The sequence below is a fragment of the Musa acuminata genome, chromosome BXJ3-2 (genome assembly GCF_036884655.1).
Source record: "Musa acuminata AAA Group cultivar baxijiao chromosome BXJ3-2, Cavendish_Baxijiao_AAA, whole genome shotgun sequence".
In the NCBI taxonomy this organism is placed as follows: Eukaryota; Viridiplantae; Streptophyta; class Magnoliopsida; order Zingiberales; family Musaceae; genus Musa; species Musa acuminata.
In genome coordinates, this window is record NC_088350.1 from 18146361 (window position 1) to 18167042 (window position 20682).

The 20682-nt window shown below is 35.0% G+C and overlaps 1 protein-coding gene across 4 annotated transcripts in view; it reads right to left on the reverse strand.

Annotated features, from left to right (window-relative positions):
- Positions 1–610: 610 nt before the first annotated feature.
- The window catches only part of LOC135630984 (alpha-N-acetylglucosaminidase-like), a 37112-nt gene continuing 17040 nt past the window's right edge, over positions 611–20682 (reverse strand). For all 4 annotated transcript variants that reach the window (XM_065138334.1, XM_065138333.1, XM_065138331.1 and 1 more), the window contains 7 exons: positions 6172–6219; positions 5204–5359; positions 4321–4419; positions 2503–2747; positions 1305–1542; positions 1128–1206; positions 611–1029 (listed from right to left, as the gene is read on the reverse strand). In XM_065138334.1, the coding sequence (XP_064994406.1) occupies positions 722–1029; positions 1128–1206; positions 1305–1542; positions 2503–2747; positions 4321–4407 (957 nt within the window). In that variant the 5' untranslated portion in view covers positions 4408–4419; positions 5204–5359; positions 6172–6219 and the 3' untranslated portion in view covers positions 611–721. The remainder of the gene's footprint in view (positions 1030–1127; positions 1207–1304; positions 1543–2502; positions 2748–4320; positions 4420–5203; positions 5360–6171; positions 6220–20682) is intronic.

The following is a 20682-nucleotide window of genomic DNA, read 5'->3' on the forward strand; positions in this document are numbered from 1 at the left end:
GAGAGGAAACTAAGAAGCTAACATGATTCAGGGCATGTTTCATGTAATATTATAGAAACCATCGTGACCTACTTTTCTAGTCTCTAGGGGTTCCTTATCACCACTCTTCATCTAACAATATATTGAACATATTATATTTTAATTTCTTTTTGGCTCGAAAGATTAAGTTTGAGGTGCTACAAAACTACAATCACTAGCTAAATAAGTTCATCAAGATTTCTGCCAGGAACTAGACGATGCTTAAATAAATTTCAAGCTTGAGAAGGCACTACCTTGGAAGCCGATTTGAACTTAAAAGCTTCTAAGCACTTTTGAGTGAATCAAGCAAAGCGATTTTTACGTGTAAATCGTAATATTTATGCCCAGAAGTCACAAGCATGCTTTAAAAACTGAATTAAAAGTACTGTAGCTTGATAGTGCCCATGACAATTCTGGTAAGTTTGGTCTATGTCGGTTCAGGTGTCAGGAAACTCAAAAGAAATTAAAATTATTGCAGTAGTTAACAATAGCATTTATCATAAAAAATGATGAACTTCTTGTTTGGTACTAAAAGTTCCCATTAACATATTTTGAAATGTCCATAGTCCATAAACAGTGAGAACACCAAACATATTAAGTGCTCATAAGTACTAAGTTGACTCTAGTGTTACAGAGTAATAAGAAACTCAAATTGTGGCATCAGGAGATTGTGTGTCAAAAATAATCATCAGGAGATTGTGTGTCAAAAATAAAAGATCACAAAATTAGCAGCTTCTTCATAGTTTGAACCCATATAAAGTGATTGCAAGTTATCAGTACAAAAATACTTGTCATATAGCCATCGAGATATATTTAGAGCATCACCAAAAGCTTTCACTGGAAACAAATTTCTACTGTTTTGCCACTTGTTGGTAAGGCCTATCCAGTCCCTCCTCCAGTCTTCTAATGGGAAACTCTCCCCCTTCACCAAGCTGTCTATCATGTACTCGAAATATATAGATGCTCTTGGCCCATAGTAGTCTAGTAGAAGACCACTCCAGTACTTGTTTCCTGCACAAATGAGATTGTCGCAAGAGTATTACATTAAAACAGACTGATGACACCAAAGTAAAGGGGATAAAGAAAATTGTTTCTGCATTTGTATGTACCATAATGACGAAGCAAACTAGCTTCAGTCTCAATGTTATCAAACCACATGGTTACTTGAGTCCTTGCATTCCATTCAAACTGCACCATAGAAGCATGACAATGGTAGAATCCTACAAAAATAGGCATACAAGTATTCAAATTTGAGGAGGGCAAACAGGTGACAACAAGAATCTTACCTGTTGCTCCTGTTCTGGGTATCTTGAAAGGCGCTTGGCACTTTCCAACCAGGGTCCAAGTAGAAATCCATCATGGCATGACAAAAGCATGTCCAAATCTTTCACAAGGTCAAGAAAGTGCTGACTATATATGTTCACTTGTTTTAAATTACTGAGTTGGTACCCTTCTATAATCTTCAAGAATACTTTGTTTGCATACTTTGCTAATGCCTGACGGGTGAGATCCACGAGATCATACCTGGAATAATAGGAAACTAAAATTCATATAAGATCCATTATCAAAATATAGTTGTATGTTAAAAGCTCCTAATATTGACATGATTTACAAAAAATTATTATTGATGGGAATAAATATTTGAACTGTATAATATTGTTTGTAGCTGACTTTATGATAATATTAAACTGTATAATATTTTTATGTGGAAGAAAGGGAGAAAAAATGGATAAGGATGCAGATAATTTACAATATTTATCATTTTATATAATTATCCGTTAAGTTTATCACATCAGAACAACAAGAATTGATAGAAAGAGTCATACCCATTGAAGCAACAAAAATTTACATGTATCATAACAAACACAAGCCAATTCTAGCAACATGCAAAACCTCATTCTCTAGCAACATGTACAAGATCTTGTTTTAGAAACAAAGACATCTTAGTCACTTAGTAATTGGAAAAATAGAAAAAATAAGAGATAAAAAGACAAAAAGAGGGGGAATAAGAAGGAAAGGAAAATATACAGACTTCATCCAAAAGTTTCACTGAGCAATTGACTCATCATAATTTTGCAGTTACAGAACCACAACCGTCTACCAATGTACATTGCTTAAACCTGTCAAATCAGAACTCTACTTGGATTTTGCCACTACCATCAGTCAAATTTCAACTGCTTTTGAAACTAATATTAAGATGCAAATATGCTGATTTAGATGGAAGAGATGAATACCAACAATATGCAAGTCTAACATATAAGCAAATAACTAACACAGTGTGTTTGAATTCCTTGATCTAGTCATGGCAAGCTTTATGCAAGTCTAGCATATAAATACCAGTAATATGTCAGAGATGTGGATGGAAGAGATAGATACCAGCATTATGCAAGTCTGACATATAAGCAGATAACTATCAGAGTGTGTTTCAATTCCTTGCTCTAGTCATGGCAAGCTTTACACAAAAACAAATGAATCGCAAATCACCTGAAAGTCTGGCTATCTGATACGTCATACCCATTTTCTAGGAAAAGAACTAATGCGCGTGTGACATCAGCAGTTGAATACCATAAATATGGTTGATCATAAGAATTAGCTGTTTCCTTCAGTGGCTCTCGTTCTGATAATTGTCGACTAAAATGCACAAGCTTTCTCTCTTCAAATATCTCTGGTATCAATATGACAGACGGATCAACATCTGGAAATGCAACAATTACATCTCGATTTTTGTCCTGTTGTTGAGCGGTTAAGACATATAGATACATCAAAAAGCATTAGAACTAATAACTGGTAAGTAAATGCATGAAAGCACCAAAAGTGATGCACTTAATTATTGATAATAATCTCAAAGAGGTAAAACTGTAATTTCATGTGGTAATTTAAACCAATTCAAGCAATGGTTTACCCATTAGAATCTGGAAGAAAGCTTAGCTTGAACCACTTCAATTTGGACTATGGTCTAGTTGCGCAATCCAATCACAAGCAAACTTTAAGTTTCTAATGCCCTTGATCATGAAATTCTCTCTCTTTGGTCTTTTAGCTCTCAGCACCTCTTTCTTTGCCTCTGCTTATCAAACTATTTTAATTTGGGACTTAATTCATAGTCTTGAAGCCATAAAAGCGGCAAAAGATTTCTAATGCTCTGCTGGGACATTAACCATCATGACCGATAGTAAAGATGAAGGTCGTAACAAAGAAGATAAGGAAGAAAAGTAAAATGATAATAAAAAGAATAAGAAAACAGATGAAAAGATGTAGAAGCAAATGACGTGTTTCACTTAGACTGATACAAAACAGGCAGTACGAACTGGTTCAGACATCAACTGGTATGTGGTATGCAGATCGCCCCTGTTTAGGGCGATTCAGTTCATCCATATATAAGGAAAGTAACCTAATTGTTTCTCACGCACAGCGCAACCTTTGCTTCTCAATGTGACCTCCACTTCTCAGGCACACCAAGGCCTCACTGCACACCACCACCAAACACCACCTTTGGCCTAATTGCTTCTCATAGGAATGCCCATTTTCCTCTTCCTCTTCCTCCTCTTCACCATCTCCTCTTCTTCTTTCCTCCTACCTCCTTCCTCCTCCCTCCTCTTCCTCTACCACCCCTTCTTCTCCTTTTTCTTCTTCTCCAGAACACCGATACACATAGTATACCAGTATTGATTGATATGTACTAGTCTGAGCAGATTACCAAAATGGGTCCAATACCCAAAACGGTGATCCCTGAGTATAAGTAATTCAAAGATTATCAAATGAGACAACTATGATTAGGAAAATAGGATTTTATGTTTCTTTTATTTTGTTCTTCAATAAGAAAATTCTAGAGTACTAGGTTTTGTACAAATCAAGAAATAATTTTGTAAATGAAAGCTACCATTGGCTCAAAAACTAAATAACCTTCGCATAATTATATAAAACATCCAAAAGCTGGTTCTTTTTTTTTCATGCCTTTGATATTTGCTTTCCAAATGAAAATAGTTTTCGTTATAATTTCCTTATCAACCTTTATCTAGAAAGTAATTAATCTAAAGCTAGGTTTGTAAGTACCATTATAGATTACTAGACTTAATCTGCCATTGAAGCAGGAACTACTTAACTGCTGAACCGAAAAAAGAATCTTAAATTATATATGTACCTGTTTGGGAAAACTATTTGAACTTATTCTATGTAACTAACCTATAGGATATCTTCAATTTATACATTACACCATATAGGAGGCGAGAAAGGAAAATTATAGCTTAAAACATGTGGGTGGTATTCAATAAGGTAAAGAGACGGGTACACAAAAGTAAATATTACCTTGACATCTACTGGTTTATGATGAAATGCCATTTCAGACATCAGATCATAAACAACAGGATTTTGCTCAATGCCTTCCATAGACATTCCAACGCCAACCTTTAGACCAACGAAATATTAGACAAACATAAAACATACCAATGATATTCCTCAAGGATATATATGGATTAAGAGATGATATTAATATATAGCTCCTTCTAAATTCCATAACTTATAACAGAAATCACAACAAATTTTGCTACAACTTTTACTTATTGAAAGCGACAGGGAATATTTTTTTAGCTAAAAATAAAAATTTTAAATCTGCAAAAACAAACTTTATTTTATCCAAGTAGTCAAACTCATATCCTTTGATGCTCACAAAAAGGCTTCAGCACCGAAAAATATATTTTTTGACTAATAAAGATATGTTTGAGAAAAAGATTGACACTACTAGTTTATAAGAGTTCCTTTAACAGATAGCACAGATTTTGTTCGTGCTTCACCAATCATTTTCATAGTGAAAACATGAGATGTGATTCACTACAGATTTTACAAAATTAAAATTGTGAACACTGTCATAAAATGGTGTTTATATATTCAAACATTTCCCAGTAATTTTCTAGAGATGCAAGAAATAATATAACAAACTATATAAATAAATTATGGCTACCACACCTAGATTAAGGAATAATTTTAACTCACTAGTGAACTAAAATAACAAATTCCAACAATCCTATATCATTGGTCAGAAGCACAACACTAACCACTGTAATGGCATGTTTTAAGCTGTTGAACCTTGATGACATTTGGCACAACTAGCAAATTCACAATGTGGAACTAGCCCAAATAATGGTTCAAAAGGAAAAAAAAAATGTAGGTAACGGTCGAAATCAACTGTTACCGTGCTATGTCGAGCAGTAACTGTGTCGGGCGATAACGATCGAAATTTCAATTGTTACCGTTCGATATGCCCCTGTTTCATCTGATACGGGACGATATTGAGTGTTCCGCCCGATAGCGAGCGGTCCATGTACCGGCATGCTGAATGCAAGAGAGCCTAACAATAAAAGAAAAGTTAAATTGCAGGTTCTGAACCAAATTATGGCAACAATTTATAAGTTTAACATCTTATGATGGTATAAGCCTAACAATGATAACAACTTAGAAGTAACTAGTTCTGATGATAGCATAAGTTTAACATCACTTCTACTGTCAAAACGTGGTGTAGATAACTATAAAAAATTGTGCCAATATCAAGAAAAAAAAGTTTTGATGCACCAGAAACAATAGCGTTGATGTAGTTCAAGAAAACTCTATATAGTCAAGTGACAAGAAATGATCGACAAATTCAATCCCAAAAAGTTATTCAATATTACATTGTGTGATGCAGTTTTGCAGTTGATAGGACCATATGCTTCTTTTCTTGTTTGCCTTCAATTAAATCAATCCAGAGATACTTGATAAGCATTCTTCAATGCCGATCTCTCACTTCTCGAGAACATCTTATTTACAATCTCATCCTAGTTATAAACCTATAAATCAGTTCAAAAGATGGCCTACTAAAATTTATACAAATGATCATCATAAAACAAATTCTCAAATCATATGCCATTTTATTCGTTGTCATAGTATATTAAATAAGCACACATGATATTTCTAAATTGATCCCATGATTTTGCCAACCTCCATATACAAGAACATTTGCAACATAATTGCAAATCAAGGAAAACTTTATTATAAGGATTAACATAGGTATCAAACATATTTGGTATAAAATGGACATGAACAAAGAATTTCAAGTAAATAAAAAGATAATGACAGAGATAAGTATTAATAAAATCTAAACTAGCAGGTCAACAAAAACACTACCTTCATCTGAGGTGGTTTCCAGAACGGGCCATATTAAAATAACCAACCCTGTAGAAGTTTAGAACCCAAAAAGATTATTTGATGTTACTGTGAAACCAAGAGCATCACGCTTGACCATGAAAGAAGCCTAAAATCTATTAATTCATGAAAAAAAAAAATTTAAGGAACTGGCACATTGTACATGTTGGCTAATGCAAAGTAGTATGTATCACCCCAACAAGGTGCCCACACATGATAATGAGGGTATCATGCCTCATAAAATGTTGATATCTATTTATTATAAAACCACATGAAACTCAAATAATCACTAGGCATCATCTAACTGAAATAGGAAAAGCTTCCTACTCCAGGATTTAATGCTTAATATTCATTGGCAACAAATATGGTACAATAGAATGCATCTTAAGCAATAACCTTGAAATTCTTTCTAATGACAAAATATCTATTACATGATACATAAATTCTTAGTGTTCAAATTGGATCAATAGAAACAGGGATAAAAATTAACAAAACTATCTATTTGTTCTGAAACCCTATCAAACCTTGACTTTATGCAAAATTTATGACCGCCACGTTTTTTTACGAAGCCCAGCATATACGACTTCCCGAAGGCAAATTTATTGGGAATTGTCAATATTTTAAATTTTTGAGAGGGAGCACGAAAAACCGATCGAACCTTAACTCTTTGCAAACTTGATGACCGTCACGTCTTTTGGCAAAACCCAGCTTAAACAACTTCTCTAGAGCTAATATATTTGGAATGGTCAATATTTCGAATATTTGAGACGGTGCACAAAAAACTGATCGAACCTCGACTTTGCGTAAACATTATAACTGTCATATTTTTTAAAAAAACTAAGCTTAAACAACTTCCATGAAGCTAATATGTTGGGAATGGTCAACAATTTGAATTTTCGAGATGGTGCGCAGAAAACCAATTGAACTTCGATTTTTCGTAAAATTTATGACTGTCACATCTTTTTCCGAAACTATTCTTATATTGACTACTCTAGGGCAAATATGTTGGAAGTGATCAATTTTTTGAATTTTTGATATGGTGCGCAAAAAAACGATCGAACCTCAACATTGCGAAAACTTTTAACTATCACGTTTTTTTTCTACAACTATGATCGTACGACATCTCATGGATAAATATGTTTGGAATGATCAATTTTTTGAATTTTCGAGACGGTGCGTATAAAACCAATCCAACTTCGACTTTATGCAAAATTTATGGCTATAAGTTTGTTTCTGAAACCAAGCTTATACAACTAACTTCCTTTGGGCTAATATGTTGGGAATGGTTATTATTTTGAATTTTCAAAATGGTGCGCAAAAACTATTCAAACCTCGACTTTGCGCAAACTTTATGATCGTTTCGTTTTTGCGAAAACTGGCTTATACAAATTCCATAGGTCTAATATAATGGGCATGATCTATGTTTTGAATTTTTGAGATAGTGCTAAAAAAACCAACCAAACCTCGACTTTGCACAAATTTTATGATCGTCATGGTTTTTTGCGAAACTAGGCTCACGCAACTTCCATAATGCTAAGATGCAGGGAATGGTCAAAATTTTGAATGTTTGAGATGGTGCGCAGAAAACCGATTGAACCTAGACTTTGTGCAAATATTATGACTGACATAATTTTTTATGAAAAAATGCACAAACGACTTCGCCCGGGCAAATAAGTTGATAATGATCAATTTTTTGAATTTTCAAGAATGCGCAAACAACAAATTAAACCCCGACGTTGCACAAACTTTATGACGGCCATGTTTTGGTGCAAAACTAAGCTTATACAACTTTCCGAAAGTTAATATTTGGGAAATTATCAAAATTGTAAATTTTTTATAGGGTCCACAAAAAACAATCGAATCTCGGCTTTGGGGAACCTTTATGATCCTTATTTTTTTTTTGTGAACCTAAGCTTATACAACTTCCCTTGGGAAATAGTAAATATTTTAAATTTTCGAGATAGTGCACAAAAAACCAATCGAGCCTCGACTTTGCAGAAGCTTTATGACCATCATATGTTTTTCCTGAATCCATGCATATACAATTTCCCTAGGGCTAAAATCCCAGTGATTGATAGTTCTCTACCAGAGAAAAAGTAGGGAGGTGACCCTTGCGATAGGAGGCGAGAAGAGACTGAGGGCAAGCGCACCTCGCGGATAGCACACACTCCCGTGCCTTTAATGGCAAGTGCGAGGGTGACTTAGGGCAGGGGCGACGGTTGCTTCTCCTAAGGGCTATCTACTTGGCTTGTACAAATTTTCTTGAGATAATATGTTGGGAATGGTCAACATTATGCCCAAATTTTCTTGGGCTAATATGTTAGGAATGATAAATAAAATTTCGAGACGGTGCATAATAAACCAATTGAACCTCGACTTTGCGCAATCTTTATGACCGTCAAGTTTTTCTGTGAAACCATTATCATAGGACTTCACTAGGGCAAATATTTTGGGAATGATTAATTTTTTGAATTTTTGAGATGGTCCAAAAAGATCCTATCAAACCTTGACATTGTGCAAAATTTATGACCGCCACGTTTTTTAACGAAGCCCGGCATATACGACTTCTCGAAGGCAAATTTATTGGGAATTGTCAATATTTTAAATTTTTGAGAGGGAACACAAAAAACCGTTCGAACCTTAACTCTTTGCAAACTTGATGACCATCACATCTTTTGGCAAAACCCAGCTTAAACAACTTCTCTAGATCTAATATGTTTGGAATGGTCAATATTTTGAATATTTGAGATGGTGCACAAAAAACTGATCGAACCTCGACTTTGCGTAAACTTTATAACCCTCATATTTTTTTGAAAAACTAAGATTAAACAACTGCCATGGAGCTAGTATGTTGGGAATAGTCAATATTTTGAATTTTCGAGATGGTGCGCAAAAAACCAATTGAACTTCGATTTTTCACAAAGTTTATGACTGTCACGTCTTTTTCTGAAACTATGCTTATATTGACTACCCTGGAGCAAATATGTTGGGAGTGATGAATTTTTTGAATTTTTGAGATGGTGCGCGAAAAATCGATCAAACCTCGACATTACAAAAACTTTTAACTATCAGGTTTTTTTTCAAAAACTATGCTCGTACAACATCTCATGGACAAATATGTTTGGAATGATCAATTTTTTGAATTTTCGAGACGGTGCGTACAAAACCAATCTAACTTCGACTTTATGCAAAATTTATTACTATAAGTTTGTTTCTGAAACCAAGCTTATACAACAAACTTCCTTTGGGCTAATATGTTAGGAATGGTTATTATTTTGAATTTTCAAGATGGTGCACAAAAACTGTTCGAACCTCGACTTTGCACAAACTTTATGACCGTTTCTTTTTTTGCGAAAACTGGCTTATACAACTTCCATAGGTCTAATATGTTGGGCATGATCAATGTTTTGAATTTTGGAGATAATGCTCCAAAAAACCGACCAAACCTCGACTTTACGCAAGTTTTATGATCGTCATGTTTTTTTGCGAAACCAGGCTCACACAACTTTTATAATGCTAAAATGTACAGAATGGTCAAAATTTTGAATGTTTGAGATGGTGCGTAGAAAACTGATTTAACCTAGACTTTGTGCAAATATTATGACTGAAATAATATTTTGTTAAACCATGCTCAAACGTCTTCGCCCGAGCAAATAAGTTGATAATGATCAATTTTTTAAATTTTCAAGAATGCACAAACAACTGATCAAACCCCGACGTTGCACAAACTTTACGACGGCCATGTTTTCGTGCGAAACTAAACTTATACAATTTTCTGAAAGCTAATATTTGGGAAATTATCAATGTTGTAAATTTTTGAGAGGGTGAACAAAAAACAATCGAATCTCGGCTTTGGGCAATCTTAATGATTATCATTTTTCTTGTTTTAACCTAAGCTTATACAACTTCCCTTGAGCAAAAGTGTTGGGAATGGTAAATATTTTAAATTTTCGAGATAGTGCATAAAAAACCAATCGAGCTTCGACTTTACAGAAGATTTATGACTATCATATTTTATTCCAGAATCCAGGCATATATAATTTCCCTAGGGCTAAAATCCCAATGATTAATAGTTCTCAACCAGAGAAGAGGTAGGGAGGCGACCCTTGCGATAGGAGACGAGAAGAGACAGAGGGCAAGGGCACCTCGCGGGCAACACACACTTCCGTGCCTTTAATGGTGTGTGCGATGGTGATTTAGGGCAGGGGCGACAGATGCTTATCCCTAGGGCTACCTACTCGGCTTGTACAAATTTTCGTGGGCTAATATGTTGGGAATTGTCAACAATATGCCAAAATTTTCTTGGGCTAATATGTTAGGAATGATCAATAAAATTTCGAGACAGTGCATACAAAACCGATTGAACCTCGACTTTGCGCAATCTTTATGACCGTCAAGTTTTTCTGTGAAACCATTCTCATAGGACTTCACTAGGGCAAATATTTTGGGAATGATAAATATTTTGAATTTTTGAGATGGTCTAAAAAGAACCTATCAAACCTTGACTTTATGCAAAATTTATGACCGCCAAGTTTTTTAACGAAGCCCAGAATATACGACTTCCCGAATGCAACTTTATTGGGAATTGTCAATATTTTAAATTTTTGAGAGGGAGCACAAAAAACCGATCGAACATTAACTCTTTGCAAACTTAATGACCACCACATCTTTTGGCAAAAATCGATCGAACCACGACATTGCAAAAACTTTTAACTATCACGTTTTTTTTCTAAAACTATGCTCGTACGACATCTCATGGACAAATATATTTGGAATGATTAATTTTTTAAATTTTTGAGACAGTGCATAAAAAACCAATCCAACATCGACTTATGACTGTAAGTTTGTTTCTACAACCAAGCTTATACAACAAACTTCCTTTGGACTAATATGTTGGGAATGGTTATTATTTTGAATTTTCAAGATTGTGTGCAAAAACTGTTCGAACCTCAACTTTGAGCAAACTTTATGACCGTTTCTTTTTTTGCGAAAACTGGCTTATACAACTTCCATAGGTCTAATATGTTGGGCATGATCAATGTTTTGAATTTTTGAGATAGTGCTCAAAAAACCGACCAAACCTCGACTTTGCACAAATTTTATGATCGTCATGTTATTTTGCGAAACCAGGCTCACACAACTTCCATAATGCTAAGATGTAGAGAAGGGTCAAAATTTTGCATATTTAAGATGGTGCTCAAAAAAACTAATTGAACCTAGACTTTGTGCAAATATTATGACAGATATAATTTTTTCTGAAACCATGCACAAACGACTTCGTCAGGGCAAATAAGTTGATAATGATCAATTTTTTGAATTTTCTAGAATACGCAAACAACTGATCAAACCCCAACGTTGCACAAACTTTATGACGGCCATGTTTTCGTATGAAACTAAGCTTATACAACTTTCCGAAAGTTAATATTTGGGAAATTATCAATATTGTACATTTTTTAGAGGGTCCACAAAAAACAATCGAATCTCAGCTTTGGGGAACCTTTATGATCGTTATTTTTTTTGTGAACCTAAGCTTATACAACATCCCTTGGGCAATAGTAAATATTTTAAATTTTCGAGATAGTGCATAAAAAACCAATCGAGCCTCGACTTTGCAGAAGCTTTATGACCATCATATGTTTTTCCTGAATCCATGCATATACAATTTCCCTAGGGCTAAAATCCCAGTGATTGATAGTTCTCTACCAAAGAAAAAGTAGGGAGGCGACCCTTGCGATAGGACGCGAGAAGAGACTGAGGGCAAGGGCACCTCGCGGACAGCACACACTCCCGTACTTTTAATGGCGAGTGCGAGGGTGACTTAGGGCAGGGGCGACGGTTGCTTCTCCCTAGGGCTATCTACTTGGCTTGTACAAATTTTCTTGAGATAATATGTTGGGAATGGTCAACATTATGCCCAAATTTTCTTGGGCTAATATGTTAGGAATGGTAAATAAAATTTCGAGACGGTGCATAATAAACCAATTGAACCTCGACTTTGCGCAATCTTTATGACCGTCAAGTTTTTCTGTGAAACCATTATCATAGGACTTCAATAGGGCAAATATTTTGGGAATGATCAATTTTTTGAATTTTTGAGATGGTCCAAAAAGAACCTATCAAACCTTGACATTGTGCAAAATTTATGACCGCCACGTTTTTTAACGAAGCCCAGCATATACGACTTCTCGAAGGCAAATTTATTGGGAATTGTCAATATTTTAAATTTTTGAGAGGGAACACAAAAAACCGATCGAACCTTAACTCTTTGCAAACTTAATGACCATCACATCTTTTGGCAAAACCCAGCTTAAACAACTTCTCTAGATCTAATATGTTTGGAATGATCAATATTTCGAATATTTGAGATGGTGCACAAAAAACTGATCGAACCTCGACTTTGCGTAAACTTTATAACCGTCATATTTTTTTGAAAAATTAAGCTTAAACAACTTTCATGGAGCAAATATGTTGGGAATAGTCAATATTTTGAATTTTCGAGATGGTGTGCAAAAAACCAATTGAACTTCGATTTTTCGCAAAGTTTATGACTGTCACGTCTTTTTCCGAAACTATGCTTATATTGACTGCCCTAGGGCAAATATGTTGGGAGTAATCAATTTTTTAAATTTTTGAGATGGTGCACAAAAAGTCGATCGAACCTCAACATTGCAAAAACTTTTAACTATCACGTTTTTTTTCTAAAACTATGCTCGTACGACATCTCATGGACAAATATGTTTGGAATGATTAATTTTTTGAATTTTCGAGACGGTGCGTAGAAAACCAATCCAGCATCGACTTTATGCAAAATTTATGATTGTAAGTTTGTTTCTGAAACCAAGCTTATACAACAAACTTCCTTTGGGCTAATATGTTGGGAATGGTTATTATTTTGAATTTTCAAGATGGTGTACAAAAACTGTTCGAACCTCAACTTTGCGCAAATTTTATGACCGTTTCTTTTTTTGCGAAAACTGGCTTATACAACTTCCATAGGTCTAATATGTTGGGCATGATCAATGTTTTGAATTTTTGAGATAGTGCTCAAAAAATCGATCAAACCTCGACTTTGCGTAAATTTTATGAGCGTCATGTTTTCTTTCGAAACCAGGCTCACACAACTTCCATAATACTAAGATGTAGGGAATGGTCAAAATTTTGAATTTTAAAGACGATGCTAATAAAACCAATTTAACCTTAACTTTTTGTAAATATTATGATTGAGATAATTTTTTGTGAAACCATGCACAAACGACTTCGCCAGGGCAAATAAGTTGATAATGATCAATTTTTTTAATTTTCAAGAATGCGCAAACAACTGATCAAACCCCGACGTTGTACAAACTTTATGACGGCAATGTTTTCAAGCAAAACTAAGTTTATACAACTTTCCGAAAGCTAATATTTCGGAAATTGTCAATAATGTAAATTTTTAAGAGGTTCAACAAAAAACAATCGAATCTTGGCTTTGGGCAATCTTAATGATCGTCATTTTTTTTTTTGTGAACCAAAGCTTATACAACTTCCCTTCTGCAAAAGTGTTGGGGATGGTAAATATTTTAAATTTTCGAGATAGTGCACAAAAAACCAATCGAGCCTCGACTTTGTAGAAGCTTTATGACCATCATACTTTTTTCCAGAATCCAGGCATATATAATTTCCCTAGGGCTAAAATCCCAGTGATGGATAGTTCTCTACCAGAGAAGAGGTAGGGACGCGACCCTTGCGATAGGAGGCGAGAAGAGACTGAGGGCAAGGGCACCTCGCGGGCATCACACACTTCCGTGCCTTTAATGGCGTGTGCGATGGTGATTCAAGGCAGGGGCAACGGTTGCTTCTCCCTATGGCTACCTACTCGGCTTGTACAAATTTTCTTGGGCTAATATGTTGGGATTAGTCAACATTATGCCCAAATTTTCTTCGGCTAATATGTTAAGAATGGTCAATAAAATTTCGAGACGGTGCATAAAAAACCGATTGAACCTTGACTTAACGCAATTTTTATGACCGTCAAGTTTTTTTGTGAAACCATTCTCATAGGACATCACTAGGGAAATATTTTGTGAATAATCAATTTTTTGAATTTTTGAGATGGTGCAAAAAGAACCTATCAAACCTTGATTTTGTACTAAATTTATGACCGCCACCTTTTTTTACGAAGCCAAGCATATACGACTTCCCAAAGGCAAATTTAAAGTAATTGTCAATATTTTAAATTTTTGAGAGGGGGCACAAAAATCCGATCGAACCTTAACTCTTTGCAACCTTGATGACCGTCACTTCTTTTGGCAAAACCCAGCTTAAACAACTTCCCTAGAGCTAATATGTTTGGAATGGTCAATATTTCGAATATTTAAAATGGTACATAAAAAACTGATCGAACCTCGATTTTGCGTAGACTTTATAACCGTCATATTTTTTTGAAAAACTAAGATTAAACAACATCCATGGAGCTAATATGTTGGGAATGGTTAATATTTTAAATTTTTGATAATGGTGTGCAAAAAACTAATTGAACTTCGATTTTTCTCAAAGTTTATGACTTTCACGTCTTTTTCCGAAACTATGCTTATATTGACTACCCTAGGGCAAATATGTTGGGAGTGATCAATTTTTTAAATTTTTTAGATGATGCGCAAAACATCGATCGAACCTCGACATTGCAAAAACTTTTAACTATCAGGTTTTTTTTCTAAAACTATGCTTTTATGACATCTCATAGACAAATATGTTTGGAATGATCAATTTTTTGAATTTTCGAGACGGTGCGTAGAAAACCAATCCAACATCGACTTTATTCAAAATTTATGATCGTAAGTTTGTTTCTAAAACCAAGCTTATACATCAAACTTCCTTTGGGCTAATATCTTGGGAATGATTATTATTTTAAATTTTCAAGATGGTGCGTAAAAACTGTTCGAACCTCGACTTTACGCAAACTTTATGACTGTTTCTTTATTTGCGAAAACTGGCTTATACAACTTCCATAGGTCTAATATGTTGGGCATGATCAATATTTTAAATTTTTGAGATAGTGCTAAAAAAACCGACCAAACCTCGACTTTGCGCAAATTTTATGATCATCATGTTTTTTTGCGAAACCATCTCACACAACTTCCATAATGCTAAGATGTAGGGAATGGTCAAAATTTTGAATGTTTAAGATGGTGCTCAGAAAACCAATTAAACCTTGACTTTGTGTAAATATTATGACTTACATAATTTTTTGTGAAACCATGCACAAACGACTTCGCTAGGGCAAATGAGTTGATAATTATCAATTTTTTGAATTTTCAAGAATGCGCAAACAACAGATCAAACCCCGACGTTGCACAAACTTTATGACGATCATGTTTTCGTGGGAAACTAAGCTTATACCACTTTCCGAAAGCTAATATTTGGGAAATTCTTAAAATTATAAATTTTTGAGAGGGTCCACAAAAAACAATCGAATCTCGGCTTTAGGGAACCTTTATGATCGTCATTTTTTTTTGTGACCCTAAGCTTATACAACTTCCCTTGGGCAATAGTAAATATTTTAAATTTTCAAGATAATGCCCAAAAAACCAATCGAGCCTCGACTTTACAGAAGCTTTATGACCATCAGATGTTTTTCCAGAATCCATACATATACAATTTCCCTACGGCTAAAATCCCAGAGATTGATAGTTCTCTACCAAAGAAGAGGTAAGAAGGCAACCCTTGCGATAGGAGGCGAGAAGAGACTGAGGGCAAGGGCACCTCGCGGGCATCACACACTCCCGTGCCTTTAATGGCAAGTGCGAGGGTGACTTAGGGCAGGGGCGACGGTTGCTTCTCCCTAGGGCTACCTACTTGGCTTGTATAAATTTTCTTGAGATAATATGTTGGGAATGATCAACATTATGCCCAAATTTTCTTGGGCTAATATGTTAGGAATGGTCAATAAAATTTTGAGACGGTTCATAATAAATCGATTGAACCTCGACTTTGCGTAATCTTTATAGCCGTCAAGTTTTTCTGTGAAGCCATTCTCATAGGACTTCACTAGGGCAAATATTTTGGGAATGATCAATTTTTTGAATTTTTGAGATGGTCCAGAAAAGAACCTATCAAACCTTGACTTTGTGCAAAATTTATGACCGCCAAGTTTTTTAACGAAGCCCAGAATATACGACTTCCCGAATGCAACTTTATTGGGAATTGTCAATATTTTAAATTTTTGAGAGGAAGCACAAAAAAGCGATCGAACCTTAACTCTATGCAAACTTGATGACCGTCACTTCTTTTGGCAAAACCCAACTTAAACAACTTCTCTAGAGCTACTTTGTTTGGAATGATCAATATTTCGAATATTTGAGACGGTGCACAAAAAACTGATCGTACCTCGACTTTACGTAATCTTTATAACCGTCATATTTTTTTTGAAAAACTAAGCTTAAACAACTTCCATGGAGCTAATATGTTGGGAATAGTCAATATTTTGAATTTTCGATATGGTGTGCAAAAAACCAATTGAACTTCGATTTTTCGTAAAGTTTATAACTGTCACGTCTTTTTCCGAAGCTATGCTTATATTGACTAACATAGGACAAATATGTTGGGAGTGATCAATTTTTTAAATTTTTGAGATGGTGCGCAAAAATCGATCGAACCTCGACATTGCAAAAACTTTTAACTATCACGTTTTTTTTCTAAAACTATGCTCGTATGACATCTCATGGACAAATATGTTTGGAATGATCAATTTTTTGAATTTTCGAGACGGTGCATAGAAAACCATTCCAACATCGACTTATGACTGTAAGTTTGTTTCTAAAACCAAGCTTATACAACAAACTTCCTTTGGGCTAATATGTTGGGAATGGTTATTATTTTGAATTTTCAAGATCATGCTAAAAAACTGTTCGAACCTCAACTTTGCGCAAACTTTATGACCGTTTCTTTTTTTGCGAAAACTGGCTTATACAACTTCTATAGGTCTAATATGTTGGGCATGATCAATGTTTTGAATTTTTGAGATAGTGCACAAAAAACCGACCAAACCTAGACTTTGCACAAATTTTATGATCGTCATGTTATTTTGCGAAACTAGGCTCACACAACTTCCATAATGCTAAGATGTAGGGAATGGTCAAATTTTTGAATGTTTAAGATGGTGCTCAAAAAACCAATTGAACCTTGCCTTTGTGCAAATATTATGACTGACATAATTTTTTCTGAAACCATGCACAAACGAATTCGTCAGGGCAAATAAGTTGATAATGATCAATTTTTTGAATTTTCAAGAATACACAAACAACTGATCAAACCCCAACGTTGCACAAACTTTATGACGGCCATGTTTTCGTATGAAACTAAGCTTATACAACTTTCCGAAAGTTAATATTTGGGGAATTATCAAAATTGTAAATTTCTAAGAGGGTCCACAAAAAAAAATCGAATCTCAGCTTTAGGGAACCTTTATGATCGTTATTTCTTTTTGTGAACCTAAGCTTATACAACTTCCCTTGGGCAATAGTAAATATTTTAAATTTTCGAGATAGTGCACAAAAAACCAATCGAGCCTCGACTTTGCAGAAGCTTTATGACCATCATATGTTTTTCCTGAATCCACGCATATACAATTTCCCTACGGCTAAAAACCCAGAGATTGATAGTTCTCTACCAGAGAAGAGGTAGGGAGGCGACCCTTGCGATAGGAGGCGAGAAGAGACTGAGGGCAAGGGCACCTCGCGGGCAGCACACACTCTCGTGCCTTTAATGGCGAGTGCGAGGGTGACTTAGGGCAGGGGCGACGGTTGCTTCTCCCTAGGGCTACCTACTTGGCTTGTACAAATTTTCTTGAGATAATATGTTGCGAATGGTCAACATTATGCCCAAATTTTCTTGGGCTAATATGTTAGGAATGGTTAATAAAATTTTGAGACGGTGCATAATAAACCGATTAAACCTCGACTTTGCGCAATCTTTATGACCGTCAAGTTTTTCTGTGAAACCATTCTCATAGGACTTCGCTAGGGCAAATATTTTGGGAATGATCAATTTTTTGAATTTTTTAGATGGTCCAAAAAAAACCTATCAAACCTTGACTTTGTGCAAAATTTATGACCGTCACGTTTTTTAATAAAGCCTAGCATATACGAATTCCCGAAGTCAAATTTATTGGGAATTGTCAATATTTTAAATTTTTTAGAGGGAGCATAAAACACCGATCGAACCTTAACTCTTTGCAAACTTGATAACCGTCACGTCTTTTGGCAAAACCCAGCTTAAACAACTTCTCTAGAGCTAATATATTTTGAATGATCAATATTTCGAATATTTGAGACGGTGCAAAAAAAACTGATCGAACCTCGACTTTGCGTAAACTTTATAACCGTCATATTTTTTTGAAAAATTAAGCTTAAACAACTTTCATGGAGCTAATTTGTTGGGAATAGTCAATATTTTGAATTTTCGAGATGGTGTGCAAAAAAACCAATTGAACTTCGATTTTTCGCAAAGTTTATGACTGTCACATCTTTTTCCGAAACTATGCTTATATTGACTACCCTAGGGCAAATATGTTAGGAGTGATCAATTTTTAGAATTTTTTAGATGTTGCGCAAAAAATCGATCGAACCTCGACATTGCAAAAACTTTTAACTATCACGTTTTTTTTCTAAAACTATGCTCATACGACATCTAATGGACAAATATATTTGGAATGATTAATTTTTTGAATTTTCGAGACGGTGCGTACAAAACCAATTCAACTTCGACTTTATGTAAAATTTATGGCTATAAGTTTGTTTCTAAAACCAAGCTTATACAACTAACTTCCTTCGGGTTAATATGTTGGGAATGGTTATTATTTTGAATTTTCAAGATGGTGCACAAAAACTGTTCGAACCTCGATTTTGCGCAAACTTTATTATTGTTTCTTTTTTGCGAAAACTGGCTTATACAACTTCCATAGGTCTAATATGTTGGGCATGATCAATGTTTTGAAATTTTGAGATAATGCTAAAAAAACCGACCAAAACTCGACTTTGCACAAATTTTATGATCGTCATATTTTTTTGCGAAACCAAGCTCACACAACTTCCATAATGCTAAGATACTGGGAATGGTTAAAATTTTGAATGTTTGAGATGGTGCGTAGAAAACCGATTGAACCTAGACTTTGCACAAACTTTATTATGGCCATGTTTTCGTGCGAAACTAAGCTTATACAACTTTCCGAAAGCTAATATTTCGAAAATTGTCAATAATGTAAATTTTTGAGAGGTGAACAAAAAACAATCGAATCTCAGCTTTGGGCAATCTTAATGATCGTCATTTTTTTTTTGTGAACCTAAGCTTATACAACTTCCCTTTTGCAAAAGTGTTGGGAATGGTAAATATTTAAAATTTTCGAGATAGTGCAAAAAAACCAATTGAGCCTCGACTTTGCAAAAGCTATATGACCATCATAATTTTTTCCAGAATCCAGGCATATACAATTTCCCTAGGCCTAAAATCCCAGTGATTGATAGTTCTCTACCAGAGAAGAGGTAGGGAGGCAACCCTTACGATAGGAGGCGAGAAGAGACTGAGGGCAAGGGCACCTCGCGGGCAACACACACTCCCGTGCGTTTAATGGCGAGTGCGAGGGTGACTTAGGGCAGGGGCGACGGTGGCTTCTCCCTGGGCATACCTACTTGGCTTGTACTAATTTTCTTGGGTTAATATGTTGGGAATGATCAACATTATGCCCAAATATTCTTGGGCTAATATGTTAGGAATGGTTAATAATATTTCGAGACGGTGCATAAAAAACCGATTGAACCTCGACTTTGTGTAATTTTTATGACCGTCAAGTTTTTCTGTGAAACCATTCTCATAGGACTTCACTTGGGCAAATATTTTGGGAATGATCAATTTTTTGAATTTTTGAGATGGTCCAAAAAGAACCTATCAAACCTTGACTTTGTGCAAAATTTATGACCGCCATGTTTTTTATCGAAGCCCAGCATATACGACTTCCCGAAGGTAAATTTATTGGGAATTGTAAATATTTTAAATTTTTTAGAGGGAGCACAAAAAACCGATCGAACCTTAACTCTTTGCAACCATGATGGGCGTCACGTCTTTTGGCAAAACCCAGCTTAAACAACTTCCCTAGAGCTAATATGTTTGGAATTGTCAATATTTCGAATATTTGAAACGGTGCAAAAAAACTGATCGAACCTCAACTTTACGTAAACTTTATAACCATCATATTTTTTTGAAAAACTAAACTTAAACAACTTTCATGGAGCTAATATGTTGGGAATGGTTAATATTTTAAATTTTTGAAATAGTATGCAAAAAACCAATTGAACTTTGTTTTTCGTAAAGTTTATGACTGTCACGTCTTTATCCGAAATTATGCTTATATTGACTACCCTAGGGCAAATATGTTGGGAGTAATCAATTTTTTAAATTTTTGAGATGGTGCGCAAAAAATCGATCGAACCTCAACATTGCAAAAACTTTTAACTATCACGT